The 13,855-nt window shown below is 56.4% G+C and overlaps 8 protein-coding genes across 8 annotated transcripts; 4 read left to right on the forward strand and 4 right to left on the reverse strand.

Annotated features, from left to right (window-relative positions):
* Positions 1-306: 306 nt before the first annotated feature.
* On the reverse strand, positions 307-2,359 carry BAUCODRAFT_526859 (uncharacterized protein). The gene is made up of 3 exons (XM_007679541.1): positions 1,015-2,359; positions 437-948; positions 307-385 (listed from the first exon to the last, which is right to left on the reverse strand). The coding sequence occupies exons 1-2, from the start codon at positions 2,072-2,074 to the stop codon at positions 710-712; spliced, it is 1,299 nt and encodes a 432-aa protein (XP_007677731.1). The 5' UTR covers positions 2,075-2,359; the 3' UTR covers positions 307-385; positions 437-709.
* Positions 2,360-2,455: 96 nt separating this feature from the next.
* Positions 2,456-2,981, reverse strand: BAUCODRAFT_35119 (uncharacterized protein). Its single transcript, XM_007679223.1, has 2 exons — positions 2,581-2,981; positions 2,456-2,524 (listed from the first exon to the last, which is right to left on the reverse strand). The coding sequence occupies exon 1, from the start codon at positions 2,924-2,926 to the stop codon at positions 2,702-2,704; it is 225 nt and encodes a 74-aa protein (XP_007677413.1). The 5' UTR covers positions 2,927-2,981; the 3' UTR covers positions 2,456-2,524; positions 2,581-2,701.
* A 113-nt stretch (positions 2,982-3,094) lies between these two features.
* BAUCODRAFT_123603 (uncharacterized protein) lies at positions 3,095-4,700 on the forward strand (the record flags this gene model as incomplete). The annotated part of the gene is made up of 3 exons (XM_007679542.1): positions 3,095-3,097; positions 3,156-3,368; positions 3,441-4,700. 3 exons carry the CDS (start codon positions 3,095-3,097, stop codon positions 4,698-4,700), a joined length of 1,476 nt encoding a protein of 491 aa, XP_007677732.1.
* BAUCODRAFT_35122 (uncharacterized protein) lies at positions 4,666-7,080 on the forward strand. Its single transcript, XM_007679224.1, has 3 exons — positions 4,666-5,298; positions 5,358-6,419; positions 6,482-7,080. The coding sequence occupies exons 1-3, from the start codon at positions 5,125-5,127 to the stop codon at positions 7,004-7,006; spliced, it is 1,761 nt and encodes a 586-aa protein (XP_007677414.1). The 5' UTR covers positions 4,666-5,124; the 3' UTR covers positions 7,007-7,080.
* Positions 7,072-8,657, reverse strand: BAUCODRAFT_35123 (uncharacterized protein). Its single transcript, XM_007679225.1, has 2 exons — positions 7,198-8,657; positions 7,072-7,129 (listed from the first exon to the last, which is right to left on the reverse strand). Exon 1 carries the CDS (start codon positions 8,505-8,507, stop codon positions 7,203-7,205), a length of 1,305 nt encoding a protein of 434 aa, XP_007677415.1. The 5' UTR covers positions 8,508-8,657; the 3' UTR covers positions 7,072-7,129; positions 7,198-7,202.
* Positions 8,658-8,778: 121 nt separating this feature from the next.
* On the reverse strand, positions 8,779-9,686 carry BAUCODRAFT_35124 (uncharacterized protein). Its single transcript, XM_007679226.1, has 2 exons — positions 9,600-9,686; positions 8,779-9,462 (listed from the first exon to the last, which is right to left on the reverse strand). Exons 1-2 carry the CDS (start codon positions 9,649-9,651, stop codon positions 8,924-8,926), a joined length of 591 nt encoding a protein of 196 aa, XP_007677416.1. The 5' UTR covers positions 9,652-9,686; the 3' UTR covers positions 8,779-8,923.
* Positions 9,687-10,067: 381 nt separating this feature from the next.
* Positions 10,068-11,468, forward strand: BAUCODRAFT_157635 (uncharacterized protein; the record flags this gene model as incomplete). The annotated part of the gene is made up of 3 exons (XM_007679543.1): positions 10,068-10,223; positions 10,289-11,067; positions 11,127-11,468. The coding sequence occupies exons 1-3, from the start codon at positions 10,193-10,195 to the stop codon at positions 11,466-11,468; spliced, it is 1,152 nt and encodes a 383-aa protein (XP_007677733.1). The 5' UTR covers positions 10,068-10,192.
* A 337-nt stretch (positions 11,469-11,805) lies between these two features.
* BAUCODRAFT_35125 (uncharacterized protein) lies at positions 11,806-13,837 on the forward strand. Its single transcript, XM_007679227.1, has 2 exons — positions 11,806-13,261; positions 13,321-13,837. Exons 1-2 carry the CDS (start codon positions 11,951-11,953, stop codon positions 13,735-13,737), a joined length of 1,728 nt encoding a protein of 575 aa, XP_007677417.1. The 5' UTR covers positions 11,806-11,950; the 3' UTR covers positions 13,738-13,837.
* Positions 13,838-13,855: the final 18 nt, after the last annotated feature.

The following is a 13,855-nucleotide window of genomic DNA, read 5'->3' on the forward strand; positions in this document are numbered from 1 at the left end:
TCTTGCTTTGTTAGCGGAGCGAGCGTATGAGCCAAGCTTCTGTGAAGTGAGTCAAAGTGAGACTGTATTCGGTATGGTACCGAGTTATTCCCAATAGCCACCTTGACCGTCATTGACAGAGTGCTTATCACATGCAGGCGGAGATCGCTGGGAATTTCTGCGCGTTACGAAAAGATTGCCTTCTTGCCTCTTAGCTCGGAGGTCGCACCGAGGAGGTCCCCCCGAATGATCATTAAGGTAGGAGTCGAGATGCTGTCAATCACATGCAGCCCATAAATCACGTGAGCGTATATAAATTAGTATCAAGGCAGTAGATGCAGGTACCACCCATGTTCCTAGCTCTGAAGTTTGAATGCTTTTCGAATCGACTTATGTTACAGGTACACTAAAAGCACGCCATCAGCCGCATAGCTCCCGAACAAGACAACGAACCTACCGCTGAACGTCCGCTGAAGACCTAATAGGTTTTCGCTCGCAGCGCCCGGGCGTATGCGACAAGCTGGTGACGCTCGCCCTCCTTTCTGAGCAGCATCGCTAACGGCAGACCATGCTTTACTGCTTGCATTGCTAGACACCCGGTTCATCAGAAGCCCTCCACCTCCGACTCGCACCACAACTTTGTCACTACCGCACCGCCTTCCTGCCTGCCTGCCATTGCTGCGTGCTCTCGATCACGACTCGCATACTTGAAGAGCCTAGCGCGCCTCACTTACCAAGCCCCAACATCAAAGTACTCCTCCCCGAAGAACGTAACCACAACGGTACGATCCGCGAACTTCCTCCCCGCAAGCGCCGCGAGAGCCTTCTGCGCCGCCTCCGGCTTCTCATACTTGACGTAGATCTTGCCAATACCGTTGCTCTGACGGCTGCCGCTGGAAGGACGTGGCATCTTGACATCGATGATGGCGCCGTATTTCGCGCATTCTTCTTTGACGTCCTCTAGGATTTCTGCGCAGCACAGTCAGTGAGCAACGTAGTGCGAAAAAGGGAGATCTGTGTAAGGTGTGTACGTACCATCAGCTTCATCAGCATCCATCAGCTCCTCGGGCGTGATCATGTTCATCAAGCACAAGACCCTGCTTGCGTCGCGATCGGCGCCCCCGGCCGCACTTGCCATCATGCTCATGGCGTTGACCGTCATTTCACCGCCGACCTGCTGGGTGCCGATACTGGCGCGTTGGACCTTCAGATGACTATCACCCAATTCCATACCGTTGAGACTCTCAACCGCAATGTCAGTCGTGTTCTTCGCGTCCTTGTACTCGCAGAAAGCGATGCCGCGGCTCTGATCGGTGCCGGCGTCCTTGACCAGGACGAAGTTCTTGAGCTCTCCGAACGAAACGAGTAGCTCCTGGACTTGTTCTTCGGTGAGGTAAGAAGGGATGTGGGTTATTGAGATCTTGAACTGGGTGTCGGGGACGGTGCTCGACAAGACGCCTGCCTCGTGCTCGGTGTCGTCGACCACAGCCGGAACGATGTAATCTTTTGGACGCTGAATGATCAGGCCTTGGCTGTTACCGTTCGCGGAGCCGTTCATGACCTCCATGTGCTCTGGCATAGTGATGCCATCCAGAGCCATCGCATTCGTGGCGTCCTCGGATGTCTTGAAGTCGAGAAGAGCGTACGTCAGATCCTGACTGAGCTGAGCGGAGATGCAAGGGTCGACACCGCGTGTAACATTCAGACCATTGAGCTGCAGGTTGAAGAAGTCGCTGATCATGCTCTCGTTGACATTTGGCGGGATGTTGTAGGCGAAGAGACGCTTGGATTGACGGGCTGTGGATGGCTTCAGCGCACTGGTGTTGGCTTGGTTGCCAGGCTGGTTCATGAAGGCCTGCAGCCTAGATGGATCCATGGGTTGCTGTCTCGGCGCGCCGGGCAGCGGGAACATGCCGGACAGCTTAGCTTGCTCCGCGGTAACGTTCTCGTAGCCGGGCGGCTTGATGTCCCATTGGGTCAGTCTGCGCTTGCGCTCGAGGACAGGTATCACGTCGGTCAGGTCGGGCGTGGGCTCTTTGGGCTTGCGTGGTGGCGATGCGCTGCGCTGCCTCTGCTGGCGTTCAAGCTGCCGCATATCGTCCCTATCCTGTCCACGGTCACGGTCACGGTCACGATCGCCATCACGATCACGGTCTGGGCGGTTACGGTCGCCATCGCGATCTCTGTCTCTCCTATCTTCGCGTGGCCGCCTCCGGTCATCGAACAGGTCGCGGTCCCTCCTGTTATCGCGTCGCCTCTCGTCATCCCCGCGTCTGGGCGCACGGCGGTCGTAGTCTCTGTCACCCCTGTCACCCCTGTCCCCCCTGTCAGGTCTGTCCGGCCTGTCCGGCCGCTCGCCTCTGTCACGACCTCCGTAGCGGTCTTCGCGCTCTCTCTCGCGGTACCCACGAGAGCTGCTGTAGCTGTCTACCTCATGCTCCCTGCGGCGCTCGCGAGGTGGTGGCGAGCGTGAGCGACGCTTACTGTCCAGGCGGCGGACGATAACCGCGTCGCCATCGCGGTCTCGGCGGCGGTCATCACGGGACTGCAGCCTCCCGTCAGACATCTCTGACCGAGTTCGTGTTCTGCTCGCGCTCTTACGTGCTGTTCCCGGCGGAGAAGTGGGTGTAACTGTTGGCTTGGTTAATGGGGGTGGCTCAAAGCCTGTTGGTACACGGGTAAGGTGCTGCGGTTAGCCGCCTTCTTCGCTGAGCGACGCCTGTCACGGAGGCGAAGACCTGGTTACAGTCAAAGTGAGGTGAAAGAAACGACAGGAGACGACTGTTGGCGTTGTGTCTCGCGACTCGTGTGCTGCTCTAAAAGTTCGTTGTTGCGGAGCTTGCCAGCTGGAAGCTCGGACCGGGCTTGGCACAACCTCAGTACGGATACCGGGCAAACACTTGTGACCAGCCGCGAGCAGCGACGCATTCACGTTCACGTTGGGCATTCACTTGTCGCTCGATAAGCTGTTGCTGCAAGTCTAGTTGCAATTCTCACCGGAACAGTTAGAGGCATCGTCGATATTGTAGACTCGAAGCAGCTTCCCGTGCGATCGTACCCCGGCTGAAGCGCAGACTCTTCGTGCCATATCTCATCACCACCGACGCGTGTCAGAATGGTATGTGACCCGCTCTTTGGCGCCGTAGATTACTGCTAACGCTGAACCGGGTTTACAGCCATTGGGCAAGGCATATAGTGAAGAGCAGAAGCTGCAAGTCCGCTCCTTGCTCGAGGCTGGCAGGGATGAGGAAGCTATCGAGAAAGACACCGGCGTGTCAGACCGGACGGTCAGACGATGGAAGCTGGAGCTAGAGCGGACGGGTAGGATTGGCAAGCCGCCAGAGAGTCGGACGGGCCGGCATCGAGTGCTGAATGCAGATGTGGAAGCTGTAAGTCGCGACCAGACATAGCATTGCGATGCGACAACGTCAAGGTGTGATTGGATGACTGACTGGTGCTAGGCGCTTTTCGATTATGTTCAGGGCAAGGACATGTCGGTAGATGACATGCTATGGTGGCTATACGATACATACAAGATCGTCGTCGGCACCCGTACCATTCGTCGAGTCTTCGAACGGAAAGGCGACAAGATTAAACTCGGGACTCCTAGGGGTGCAAACCTCACGGCTCCCGACAACGACGATAATGACGGCAACGATGGCAATGAGGATGAGCCTCCAGATCAGCAAGATGTAGAAGCCCCGCTTGCATCCTACCAGTCACCGTACGCTCCGATAGCGAACAATGCGGAGCAACAGCTTGCGCAAGCATTGCAGCAGCATGCTGAGCAGACCTACGACGGCCCCGTCAACTTCGAGACCGAACTGCCGGAAGACGAGGAGACCATACAGTTGCAACTACAGCAGATTGCCTTGCAGAGACGCGAGGTTGAGCTTAAGCTGCAGATGAAGCGGCTACAGAAAGGCAAGAAGGGTGGCAAGAAGGGCTCTCCATCGACGAGTGTCCTCTACAACCCTTCAGCCTCGGCCTCCGCCGATACGCCAAAGCGCGACTCGCGCAGTAAGAAGAAAATCGAGGAGGCCAGGAGGCGGACCGCAGAGCGCCAAGAGCGTATGCTCCGTGATTTGGAGCGCCGCAGCCGTCGTAGAGACCACCTCACCGCGGAGTGGGTCGAGAGCAAAGACATCTGGCCTTTGCGCGCTCAGTCTGTGCTCGCCAATCTGATGCATCAGTACGGCTGCTACTCTTTCTCGCACAGCAACGTGCAGACATTCGAGCAGATGTACAGTGATCTTTACACCCTCGTCGACCACGAAAAGGGCGACTGGAGCCAGCCACACCACGACGAGCTTCTGCGTGAGCGCATGAAGCGCAAAGTCGCCCAGCTGCGGAGCAAAATGGCCAAGACGGGCGAGATTGTGGGACGCGGCGATGCTTACGGAGGTTGGCAGCGCGCCGAGAACTATACTGGCGAAGCTGCTGGTGATGCCGAAGGCGACGACACCGAGATCCCCATTGACAGCCAACTTCAGCAGCAAGGCGGGGCGCAACAGCCAGGCCAGCAGCAGCAGGTGATTGCGGAACAGCCGTCTCCGTACGCGCCGATGGTGAACAGTCATCACCACCTTCAGCAGCCGCAACAACAGCAACCGACGGCTCAGATGTCGCACACGCAGGGTATGCCTTATCAGTATCCGATGTTGCCGTATGCCATGAACGGGCAGAGTGGGATGCCAAGTCAGGAAGGTATGGTGTTGTAGACTTCACCACGCTGGCCTGGGATGGTTCTGCCCACAGCGGCGACACTCGGATGTGGCCTTCTTTCTACGACCTGAATGCCGTAGTGTAGTGTCATAACCAACGAAGATTATCTCTTTCCTGCAAAATCCTCGAAGCAGGGCATCACTTGTAGCCAAACCACCTTTACACGCACAGAACCGAGTTTACAGTCACGTGCATAGCCAAGCACCACCATGCAGGTCGATGCGGCCTGCATCCCCGCAGCGAGGAGCTTCAGCAGTCGGGCCAGCATTATTGACACGTTGCCCGACTCGCCAGCCATAAAATTATCACACGTCCTCTGACTTCACCCCGTCCCTGACTTTTAACTCACTATTGAGACAACGCTCCTCTTAGCTTGACTAACCTTTGTTTTTCTTTATACAACGGTGCAACACCGCAAACATGCGTGTCACCGCTCTCGTTGCTCTGGGCTGCTATGCGGCCATTGCACGAGCCCAGGAAGACCTGGAGGATGCTGGCAGTTCGGTGTCGTCTGCGGCCACTGAGGTGTCCAGCTCTGTGGCATCTGTTGTAGAGAGCGTGACGTCTTCTGCTGTCTCCAAGCCTACCTTCACTGTGAGCATCTGCCCGTGAACGAACCCCAATGGCACAATCGCATGCTAATCAGCCTCCAGCCTACCACCCTAAAGGCTCCCTTCCTCGAGCAGTTCACAGACGACTGGGAGAGTCGATGGCAAGCATCGCACGCCAAGAAGGAGAATACCGAGGAGGAGTGGGCGTACGTCGGGACGTGGAACGTCGAAGAGCCCACCGTCCTCCGCGGCATCGACGGCGACAAGGGTCTCGTCCTCAAAGACAAGGCCGCTCATCATGCCATCTCCGCCAAGTTCCCCAAGGCCATCACCAACGAGGGCGAGACGCTTGTGGTTCAGTACGAAGTCAAGCTCCAGGCTGGCCTGGAGTGCGGCGGTGCTTACATGAAGCTCCTCCAAGACAACACCGCCCTCCACGCCGAAGAGTTCTCCAACGCCTCCCCTTACATCATCATGTTCGGCCCCGACAAGTGCGGGACGACGAACAAGGTCCACTTCATCTTCCGTCACAAGAACCCCAAGACCGGCGAGTATGAGGAGAAACACCTCAAGACGCCCCCTCCGGCTCGCATCACGAAGACTACCACGCTTTACACGCTCATTGTCCGACCGGATCAGAGTGTCGAGATCAAGATTGATGGCGTCAGCGCGAAGAACGGCACGCTGCTTGAGGACTTCAGCCCGGCTGTGAACCCGGAGAAGGAGATCGACGACCCCAGCGACGAGAAGCCCTCCGACTGGGTCGAGGAAGCTCGCATCGCCGACCCGGAGGCTACGAAGCCAGCAGACTGGGACGAGGACGCGCCGTTCGAGATTGTCGACGAGGAGGCCGAGAAGCCCGCCGACTGGCTGGAGAACGAGCCGACTATGATTCCAGACCCGGAGGCAGAGAAGCCAGAGGACTGGGACGATGAGGAGGATGGTGACTGGATGCCGCCGATGGTGCCCAACCCCAAGTGCGCCGAAGCGTCTGGCTGTGGGCCGTGGGAGAAGCCTATGATCAAGAACCCGGCTTACCAGGGCAAGTGGACCGCGCCCATGATTGACAACCCGGCGTACAAGGGTGTGTGGGCGCCGAAGAAGATTGCCAATCCGGATTACTTCGAGGACAAGACGCCGGCGAACTTTGAGCCCATGGGAGCTGTAAGTGACACATTCCAAACCAGCCTGCACAAGCATCTGTATACTAACGAGTTGGAACGTAGATTGGCTTCGAGCTCTGGACCATGCAAAACGACATCCTCTTCGACAACATCTACATCGGCCACTCCGAAGCCGACGCCGCCGCCCTGGCCGCCGAGACCTTTGACGTCAAGCTGGCGGTCGAGAAGGCGGAAGAGGAGGCGGACAAGCCCAAGCCGAGCGAGAAGCCGGACATCAAGAGCCCCATGGACCTCAACTTCATGGATGATCCGCTCACCTACGTGCGCGAGAAGGCGCAGCTCTTCTACGAGATTGCCAAGCGCGACCCGCTCGAGGCGGTGCGCTTTGTGCCTGAAGTCGCTGGTACGCTGGCTGTTGGTGTTGTGTTGGTTCTGTTAGTGCTGGCGGGTGCGGTGACGGGTGGAGCGAAGGCGGCGCCAAGTAAGGAGCAGGTGAAGGAGAAGACGCAGCAGGCGCGCGAGCAGGCGGAGAAGATTAAGGATCAGGTTGCTGATGCTGTTACGTCGGCGACGGATAGTGCGAAGGAGGAGGTTAACAAGCGGTCGACGAGGAGCTCGGCACAGTAGGGGTGGAATGGGCGATAGACAGGGTGTTTGGTGGTTGTGGTGGCGGAATGCTGAATTCAGATGTGTCATGCTCAGGCAAGTTAGAACATCTCTAGGTAGATCTCTGATCGCTCGGATGTAGCACTGTACGGCGATAAGTGATGCTTGAAGTTTATCGATTGTCTCGTCTGCCGTTGAGCCACACGACATACCTTGGTCATGCAACGACCTCAATAGGATCAGCCTCCTTCACCTCCACCCCATCTGCGCCCCCCTTAACCGCACTTTCGAACAGCCCCATGGCATCATCATTCTGCTTCTGCAAATCGGCATTATTCGTGAACGCCGCCGCACCCGCAAAAAACTGCTTCATCTTCGTGGGATCATTGTGCATCCCATCCTCCGCATACGCATACACCCTCCCAAACTTCCGCGCCAAATCCACCACTTCCTGCGACCGTGGTCTTCGCGTCGTATCGTACGCCGAAAATGCCGCTTCAATCTGAGCCGTGTCTGTGACTTTCGAGAAAAGGTAATCCAAGACCGCCGCGTCTTCGAGCGCCTGTGCGGCACCGTTGCCGGCGAACGGCATACTCGCGTGTGCCGCATCGCCCATCATGGCGACCTTGCCTTTGAAGTATGTAGGCGCGTGGTCGTGGTCTGCGGCGGTCCAGGACGCGCTGGTGTCCCGCGCGACCATCTTGACAATGCGTTGTGCGTCGTCGCTGTAATCGCTGTACAGCGCTGGATCGAGATCGGGCGCTTTGCCGGAGGTTTCGAATTTGGCGCCCCGTACTGCTACGCCCGCGGATAAACGTGTGCCTTTGTTGAGGGGTATGCAGTTGATATGCCCCCGTGGACCCAGTAGGATGGGTACGGTTTGCGTCCATTTTGGATTGATGTGCTGTCGCGCGTACTCGGATGATACCATTGTGCGGTAGATTTGCCAGCCGTCGTGGTTCTTTGGTTCGGTTGCTGGGTGGTCGGGGCCTAGAATGTAGCTTCTCGTTACAGAGTGGATGCCGTCTGCGCCTATGAGGCAGTCCGCTCTCGCGTCACTGCCGTCTTTGAAGCGTATCCGCACACCTTCATCGTTTTCCTCGATGCTGTCTAGCCTCTTCCCAAAGGTAACCTTCTCCTTCGGCACAAGCTCCATTAACCCATCCAGCAGGTCTGCGCGGCTCACGGTCTTCCGTCCCTTCGCCTTGCCCAGCTCGGCCACCAGCTCGCCTTGGTTAGGTCCCTGTGCGAGGATGACTTCGGTCGACATCACTTGGTCTTCCTCACCCAAGTCCAGCGCCTTGTCGAAGTAGACCTGCCGCACTTCGGGCCCGATGAGCGTCATGGCTTTAATGGCGTTCATGTGCAGCGCCAACCCGGCGCCGACATCTTTGTACTCTGGCACAGACTCGTAGACATGGAAGTCGATGTTATCTTTCTTCTTCAAGCCGGCGGCGAGTGCTAGGCCTGCGATACCGCCGCCGCAGATGGCTATATTGATCTTCTTTGCATTTTCCGCCATTGCTAGGGTACGAAAACAACAAAACAGGTACTACTTTAACTACTAAAGGTTGGTCAGATACTGAAATGCAGACTTACCGTTTCGGCGATGGAAGAATAACACTACGCGGTGAATATGTGCCTTCACCGTTAGAGTAAGCGTGGGACAAGCTCGATGAAGTTAAGGTTGGGCTGGTACCTGCATCGAGTCACGTCATTGAGATATGAAAGTCCGGCGCCAAGAATAGTACTCTTTCACCTTTGTACTATGACCCAATTTCGTTGAAGCTGTGGAAGCTTGATTGCGAAGCATGTCGAGAAGAAGTCAGAGTTAGAGCAAGATGCACCTGCGAACAATTGCTTCAACGCCAATCAATCAACCAGTGGACGTCAAGGTTCTTCGCTGACAATCTGCAGCATTAACGTCTACATAAAGCTTCAGGCAAACAATGTTCCCCTACTCCTTGCTGCTGGTAGCGGCATCACCATCACGGTCTGACCTATCCGCAACTTGATCTCCGTAAACGGGATCCGTAACGCTTTCGCCTCAGCGGTGAGCTGTACCGATGATGGAGGAGAGCCAGTGACTGATTCCTTCCGCCCTTCACGCGATGACGGCGGGTTGAGAGCCCATGCAATACTGATATGAAAATTGCCTTCTCTACTAGCCTCATCGCCTGACTCACGCGAATTGAACTCGGCATACAGTAACGGCTGCCCGAATGCTTCAGCCACGCCATTGCAAGCCGCGAGTAGCTTGCCGAGCTCGTCCTTCTCCCGAGGCTTCGTTCGGAGGACCAAGAACCAGCGCGTGCCGCTCTCGTTAGGATGCCAGAGTATTGCATCCAGCTGGCAGTGGAACGCTTGCACTGTGCTAGTAGAGATAGCTCTTCGGAGGGCAGCCTCGAAGTCGTCCTTGTGCTCCGCCCGCAAGGTCAAGGGACGGGAAAGGGAGATGTGTAGAGGTAGACGGACCCCTAGCTCATTGAAGATCAGACTATGGACCTCGCCGCGCCCACCACTGCTTCCGTCTTTCTGCTGGGCATGGACCAGTTGAGCGAGTGTGGTACACTGCTCTGTTTCCGGATGCCCTCCGCATATGTTAGTGACTTACCTTTGTGTGTTCGGAGGTGATGCTGGGTGGGCCTTACACTCCAGATAGACATGGGCAGGCCAATTGCCTTCTACGTGCGGTATAACACGCTTACGACCGCCGTGAAGTGACGGGTCATCTTGCGTAGTTGTCCGTACTGTCGAGGAGTACAAGTCTCGAAATGTATGCGGCAGAGCGGGCAATGCATCGTCGCCGTGCTCTGCCGTCACCTTCAGCTTCTTCGCAGGGCGCTGCGCAGATGACTTTGGTACGTCCTCTTCCGAATCGGAATACGTCACCAGCGCCATTCCTTGTATCAGCAGCGCACTGTCCGCTATAGCCTTGAGCGATGATGATGGCTGGGTACACGTCGGTGATATTGAGGCGCCGATATGTTTGATAGTCTGCAGGGGTTCGCTGCCCGGATGACGGATGAGGCCGTGCATTGGCCAATGACGTGTCGAGTGGGTTGCGAAGCTGGCGTGAAAAGACATGGAGCAGGAGCAAGCGTACCGTAGGAAGCCGCGTCAGACCAATTCGCGTCGCTCTCTTTCCTGCATCTCCTCGTTATTGACACTCAGTCCGCACGCTTGAACACTCACCAACCCTACGATATGGCCACAGGATCATCGAAAGAGGCGCAAGGTAAACAAACCTCCAAGTCCGAAAGCAAGTTGAGCGTGTGCGGGATGCTCATAGTAATTCTGCAGCCTACCTAATCGACCCTTTGAACGCCCCTGAGCCTTCGGCAGAAACGGGTCCAGGATCGCACTTCCGCTCAACGTTCGATTCGAAGCAGCCAACCACCACTACGACGAGCACAACATCCCCACGCACGTCTCTCAGCACCAACAACCCTTTCCGTGATACTGCTACTTCGACCACCCAGAAGCAGGCCACAGCAACCACGTCAGAAGCCTTCCCCAGCTACCGTACCGAAGCATTTGGCGACCACAACACCACTCGCCGCCATGCTCCTCCGCCGTACGAAGATGGCAAGGCAGGCGCAAGCAGCGGACCCTCCTCCGGTCGCCGCCGGACAAGCTCGCTGAAGGAGCGTTTCCCAGGCGACGACAGCACCAGGCCCTTGGACATAATTAGGAAAGACTCCAAGAAGGCCCACCGTTCGCCGCACCTGAACAAACGTCACCTCCCCGGCCCTGACGTGATTGACCGCCTGGACCCAGCTCTCGGAGGTCGCGCGTACCATCATGAGGGTCCGTACGATGCTGCCACGTTGGCGAGAAACATGGATAGCAAGACCAGCCCGATCGCTGCATTGCAGACTACCAATGAAGAGGCGTTGAAGGCAACGCCAGCCGAGAACATTAAGGATGCGGTGGAGCGGCATCAGCCTTTGGATGGTGTTGCTATTGTGCCGCCGGGTATGCCGGATCGCTTCGGCAGGACATATGACTATGAGGAAGGCACGGACATGATGCGGGAGGGTCCAATGGACGGTCCAGGCTACAAGCAGTGGGCTGGCAAGGTGAGCATATGCGGATTCTGCATGTGAAATACCGCCGTTGTGCTGATTACAATTCGCAGGACTATGATCCAACTGACCTCAAAGGCCAATCTGAGCCAACATACTCTCTTGACCGTGCTCTCCAAGCTCACACGATCAACGACAACGGTATTGAGATGGAGGACCGTGCGGATCGCATGAGGGACTACCGTACCGCCGAGCGCAAAGGCACTCTGGATACCCGCGATCCCGTGGAAATTGCGGGCGATGATGGCAAGTACGTCGATATGGAGTATGCTGCATACAAGAACGATCGTGAAAACGAAGAGAATGTGCAGCGGAGTGGCAGTTTGAGAGCGGCTGGCGCGAGTCTCAAGAAGAGGATTGGGAGCTTGAGGCATAGGAAGGACCATGATGAGTAGCCCACTACTTGAGACTTGCCGAAAGCCCGGAAGGGTGTGAGTAACAGCACTTTTTGTACGTGATGTACTATAATCAGACCGCATCAGCGAGCAATTGGCGGGTATATAAGCCGAGTCAGGCATAGAGATCAGCTTTTGCTTAGCATCGTGCCATGTCTGAACGTGTACGCAACACTTCCTAGATTGCGGCTACAATACGTTCTTCCTACTCTTGCTCAAATGATGTAGATGTAATGCAGCCCACACGGCTCGATTGCGGCTCTCGGAACATGCCGATGCTTGTGCTCTCCAACCTCGGCAACTGGCATCTACTGCAGCCGGTAATAGTGCTGCGGGGCGATTCCATACTGCTCTGAGCCGCGCAGCAGGCCAATATTGAGACAACCGTTGAGTTTGGGTCGTTTTCTGACCGTGCATAAGGCAGACATAGTTTGGACAGCAGGAGACAGTCACGGTCCTAAGCAGATAGTACAGCTCCTACAATGGCCACCAGGCGAGCAATCTCGAATCGAGCATTGCAAAGCATCACACTCCGGCCAGCCGCCACGAAAGCATCGAGGGTCAGCAGAATGTCGCAACCACGAGATATATCTACCACGGCGGTGCGAAGACTGCAAGCGACGACTTCGCACCTGCAACAAGCAGCAGCAACAACTACCACCGCAAGCACACCAACTTCATACCCAACTAGCCATGACCAGCTCCAGCAACCCATGGACACGCAGATGTTTGTGGACAACAAATTCGTGTCATCTCAAGCTACCCAATGGATCGATCTCTACGACCCAGCGACCAACAACCTCGTCACTCGCGTACCCCAAAATACCGACGCCGAAATGAAGGCGGCCGTCGACAGTGCAGAGAAGGCGTTCCCGGCATGGAAGGCGACAAGCATACTGGCCCGGCAAGGAATTATGTTCAAGTATGTGGCCTTGATCAGAGAACACTGGGACCGTCTTGCTGCGAGCATCACTCTCGAGCAGGGCAAGACGTTCGCGGATGCAAAGGGTGACGTTCTTCGGGGTCTGCAAGTAGCGGAGACGGCATGCGGCATCACCACTCAGATTCAAGGCGAGGTGCTCGAAGTCGCCAAAGATATGGAGACGCGGAGTTACCGTGAGCCTCTCGGTATTGTGGCCGCCATCTGCCCGTTCAACTTCCCGGCTATGATTCCATTATGGACCATACCAATTGCGACGATCACTGGCAACACTTGCATCATCAAGCCGTCCGAGCGTGACCCGGGCGCATGTATGATCCTCGCCGAGCTCGCGGAGAAGGCTGGGTTCCCTCCAGGCGTGATCAACATTATTCACGGCGCAGCCAAGACTGTCGACTTCATCCTCGACGAGCCTCGCATCAAAGCCATCTCGTTCGTCGGCAGCAACAGGGCAGGCGAATACATTTACCAACGCGCCAGCGCGAACGGCAAGCGTGTGCAAGCCAACCTGGGCGCGAAGAATCACTGTGCGGTCATGCCTGACTGCAACAAGAACCACGCACTTAATGCGATCGCAGGCGCGGCGTTTGGTGCCGCAGGACAAAGGTGTATGGCGCTTAGTACTCTCGTTTTTGTCGGTGAGACTAAAGACTGGGCGCCGGAGATTGCGGAGAGAGCGCAGCAACTCAGCATGAACGGTGGGTTTGAAGAGGGTACTGACCTGGGCCCGGTCATTAGCCCGCAGGCGAAGGAAAGGATCGAGGGCTTGATTGCGAGCGCGGAAAAGGAAGGCGCGACAATTGTATTGGACGGCCGAGGCAAGAAGCCGGAGAAGTATCCTAACGGCAACTGGGTGAGCAGCACCAATGTATCCAACTTGGCAGTGAACGATGCTAATGTTCTTCCGTCCAGATCGGTCCAACAATCATCGCAAATGTCACCCCTGAAATGACGTGCTACAGGGAAGAAATCTTCGGCCCCGTCCTCGTCTGCGTCAACGTGCCCACGTTCGAAGACGCGGTCCAACTGATCAACAGCAACGAGTACGGCAACGGCGTCGCCATCTTCACGCGGTCCGGCAGCACGGCACAACGCTTCCAGAAGGAAATCGAGGCCGGACAAGTTGGGATCAATGTTCCTATTCCGGTACCATTGCCCATGTTCAGCTTCACGGGGAACAAGAAGAGCGTGGCGGGTGGTGGTGCGAATACGTTTTACGGCAAGCCGGGCATGATGTTCTACACGCAGCAGAAGACTGTGACGAGCTTTTGGCGCGCGGATGATGCGTTGAGCACACGCGCGAAGGTGAATATGCCGACGCAGTCGTAGTATGACTTCCAGCTTGGTTGTTTGGCTTATTTGGGATTGGCAATGTACAGTCTACCGCCAGCATGGTTGGAAAGGGTCATAGTTCAGATAACGAAAGCCTATGGTATGACCTCGTTCT

This window comes from Baudoinia panamericana (genome assembly GCF_000338955.1).
Source record: "Baudoinia panamericana UAMH 10762 unplaced genomic scaffold BAUCOscaffold_8, whole genome shotgun sequence".
Taxonomy (NCBI): Eukaryota; Fungi; Ascomycota; class Dothideomycetes; order Mycosphaerellales; family Teratosphaeriaceae; genus Baudoinia; species Baudoinia panamericana.